We start from the raw sequence: 3,556 nt of genomic DNA on the forward strand, positions 1-3,556 counted from the left end.
ATAAGAGTTGGGATTTCCCAACTTCAAACTAGTCAAGGAATTTGGAAGGAATCTTCACCCTGAGTCCCTGACAAATGTTTTGTGGAGCAACTATTCATTAATCACAAATTCCTTGTACAGAAACATCCTTTAAAGAGTTCGAATGCTCCAAATTCTCTTATTCATTCCATAATCCCTCATATGTAAACATCATCAGATAGCTGCAATTCGATAGCATTTCTTGACTAATTTTTGTTTTTAATTTCCATATATTATGAATTTCCAATCATGTAATAAGTCGACCATGTTAAGATAAAGAACCTAGAAAAGGTATATCTGCAACTAAAAACACTCGACATATAGAATTTAATGCTTTGATTAGTATCTAAAAGACTAAAACCATCACACAAACCATCTGTTTATTAACAATAATCACCCATAGTCCCACACAATGAGAATCATGTCACATAAAGATGTCATATGCCGAAGATGACATATAACTTTATTCTAGCAATAGCATCCCTGATTAAATGATATACCATATCATAAGACGTTTGACACTTACTCTTTCTTGGGAAGTTCTTTCAGAAAGTCTTCATGGTCAACCAAAACCTACAGTCAACCACAAATCAAAGATAATACATTAGTCAATTAATCATATGAACAAACACAATCTCCTAATTGACTTGCAGAAAAAAAAAACAATGAAATTTGACTTCTAAGCTCATATAAACTAACAGCAGTATGAGATACTCAACCTCTTAAACGTTAAAGTCAGCTTAAAAAGCATAAATGGATAATAAGATTTACCGTTTTCCAACCATCTGGATCTAGGAAAGAGGTGATTTTAGTGCCGAGCCCAGGAATTGGCCCAGGCTGCCTGGTTATCTTTCCACCAAGCTCTTGGATGACATGGTTGACAACTTCAGCACTTTTATAGACATCAGTGGTACTAATTGCAACCTACAGACATCATCATTTGAAAAATTGTAACACCAAACTTGATGAAATAATACAGAAGAAGAAAATGAACTCACAAATTCATCAACTCATGGTACACGAGTTACCTGTGCATATGCATTTCCTTTGGTATACTCGGTGACACCATAATTGTAGGTAAGCTCCAAAACAACCGTTTCTTTTTCTTCAGCATATCCCATCATTGCCAAAGTGTACTATTACAAAGAGTATTTTAGTACTTGATGTGATAAAGGACGCTATTATTAATTGAGAAGCATACCTTTTGTTCAGGTCTATCAACTGTCCTGCATAATTTCATACCTAGTGCCTGCATAATATTGGATCAGAATATTCACTTTAGATTTATATATATATATAACGATCTACCAACGCCAACTTTTAATCGGCAAATTGTATAAATCAACCAATTATTTTATTCTGATTACTAAAACAAAACTATATGAAAAGCCTATGCCTATACCTTCTCATAGAACTTAATTGAACGTTCAAGATCACCAACACGAAGCATTACTTGACAGAGAGGTTCAGGAGTATTGGGCCTGTCAATGAGTTCAAAAAGGTAGCCGTCTGGATCTTTAGCAAAAGCAATTATACTCGATCCACCTTTAACTGGACCTGGCTCCCTTGTGATGGTTCCACCTTTAGCCTTAATATCTTCAGCAAGTTTGTAAACCTAACAAAAGGATCACCAATTTAGCACTTAAAACTCAGTGAAATTGATATCACATTAAGCAGCATAGCACATACATCAGCGGTAGCAATTGCAAAATGCCCAAATCCGGTACCTATATCATATTTATCCACTCCATAATCTGCGCATACCACAGTACATAAACGTGTTATAATTGACATAATAAACCTTTATTACAAAAACAATGTTGTTGTAATGCTTATGAACATACTGTACGTAAGCTCCACCACAAAGTGCGTTTCTTCGGGGCCATATCCAAGGAAAGCATTTGAGTACTTCTCCTCCGGTATGTCTCTTTGCCTCAGTAATTCCATCCCTAAGGCTTCCGTGTAAAACCTGACATTTCCAAATAAAACAAACGAGTAAAACACAAGTAACAAAAAAATGTGTTGAACATCTAACACTACAGATGGCCAACATACTTAATGCTGCGTTCAAGATCACCAACACGATAAACCGCATGTAGCAAACGACGATTATCCTTCTTTGGGAATTCCAACAACTCGGCACTTGGGGCACTGGACGCAGCCTCAGCCATACTGGAAATGTTTGATTGTTGCTCTGCAAACAAGTGCATGGTTATATCAGAACATCAAACAATATAATTCATACAACGTACCCATTAAATTGCATCATACAAGTTACACTTCCAAATAGACTATTAGGTTTAACATACAAAAAAACATAAAATCCTAAAGGGTGCAATACAGATACACAATGACAAAATTGTTACTTTCTCATTAGGCTACATTTTTCTGCAAGATTGACATGTCATTCAACATAAGAGTGAAAATTTTCACAAAGGTAACACAACTAATAACTCAAATCCAAACTAAAATGAGCATATATAGTACATTAAAGTTTCATGTAACAACTTCATTGTAATTTGATATCAATTATTCAATTAATATTAAAAAAAAAATTGTATGCGAGGGGTTCTATAACTAAACCTAAGCTTGGTATCTCTCTCTCTCTCTATATATATATATATATCTTCCTTTAAAAAATAATAAAAAATTTAAGAAGTAATCCAAGACATACTAGCAGACAAAATATAACAAAAAACTTACAGTAATTAAAAATAAAAAATATTTGATAAAGAAATATAAAAGATTACAACTTTCTTAATTTTCAAAGTGGGTTTTTCATTTTGTCCAAGAAAGATTGTTAGGGGAGCATATGGTTATAAATCCTAAATTATAAAGGCCAAAATCATGAATAATATGATTAGATTATAAAGATCATAAAAAAAGCAGTGTGATTTTAAGGGAGAGTGAAACAGAGATAGAAAGCTTACAGATGATGAGAGTGACCAGGTGTATTTGTGTGTGTGTGTGTGTGTTGGAGAGGGCTCAAACGAAATGTGATGGAATCTTTTCTTTTTCTGCGATCCTTCTTTAATCTCTTTTTTTTTTTTCCTTTTAGTTAACTGCAAGATTTGTCCATATCGTTTACCCGTTTTCATAGTTTACGTCCCTGTCAGTTTCTTTTAAACAAAAACATCCAAACAAGTCATATTCGTTGCATGTTACGTCCCTCGAGCTAATGACGTTAGTATTTGTCCGTTAAGTTGTGGCACATGCTCGGCACACGAGGGCAATCCTATATTTTCCCGCCTAGCCCTATCTGCCCTTTTCCTCCTCTTTATTTAGGTTTACTTCTTTAAATTTATTTCCAAAAACCACCTTCCCATTTTTTCTTTTTTTTCTACATTCTTTCATTCCCAAAAAGGAGAAAAATGGGAAGGTGATTTTTAGAAATAAAGTTGAATAAATAAACCTAAACTAAGGAGGAAGAAAACGGTAGGTGAGGCTGGCTGAGAAAATATGGAATTGTCCTCGTGTGCCAAGCACGTGCCACGACTTAACTGGCAAATACTAACGCCATTAGCTTGACAGACGTAAC

General features: G+C 34.5%; 1 protein-coding gene across 1 annotated transcript; it reads right to left on the minus strand.

The window, feature by feature from the left end:
- Positions 1-381: 381 nt before the first annotated feature.
- Positions 382-3,047, minus strand: LOC122591248 (lactoylglutathione lyase GLX1). The gene is made up of 9 exons (XM_043763482.1): positions 2,949-3,047; positions 2,074-2,212; positions 1,863-1,987; positions 1,708-1,772; positions 1,421-1,633; positions 1,220-1,267; positions 1,047-1,154; positions 790-942; positions 382-591 (listed from the first exon to the last, which is right to left on the minus strand). The coding sequence occupies exons 2-9, from the start codon at positions 2,187-2,189 to the stop codon at positions 541-543; spliced, it is 879 nt and encodes a 292-aa protein (XP_043619417.1). The 5' UTR covers positions 2,190-2,212; positions 2,949-3,047; the 3' UTR covers positions 382-540.
- Between the last annotated feature and the right edge of the window lie 509 nt (positions 3,048-3,556).

The sequence above is a fragment of the Erigeron canadensis genome, chromosome 3 (genome assembly GCF_010389155.1).
Source record: "Erigeron canadensis isolate Cc75 chromosome 3, C_canadensis_v1, whole genome shotgun sequence".
Taxonomy (NCBI): Eukaryota; Viridiplantae; Streptophyta; class Magnoliopsida; order Asterales; family Asteraceae; genus Erigeron; species Erigeron canadensis.

Bases quoted from the DNA above. Each gene is read 5' to 3' on its own strand.
- LOC122591248 (XM_043763482.1), bottom strand. From the start codon at position 2,189: ATGGCTGAGGCTGCGTCCAGTGCCCCAAGTGCCGAGTTGTTGGAATTC. The intron at 1,634-1,707 runs GTATGTGCTATG...TCCTTTTGTTAG, and splicing joins TTGCAATTGCTACCGCTGAT to GTTTACAAACTTGCTGAAGA. The intron at 1,268-1,420 runs GTATAGGCATAG...AATATTATGCAG, and splicing joins CAATTAAGTTCTATGAGAAG to GCACTAGGTATGAAATTATG.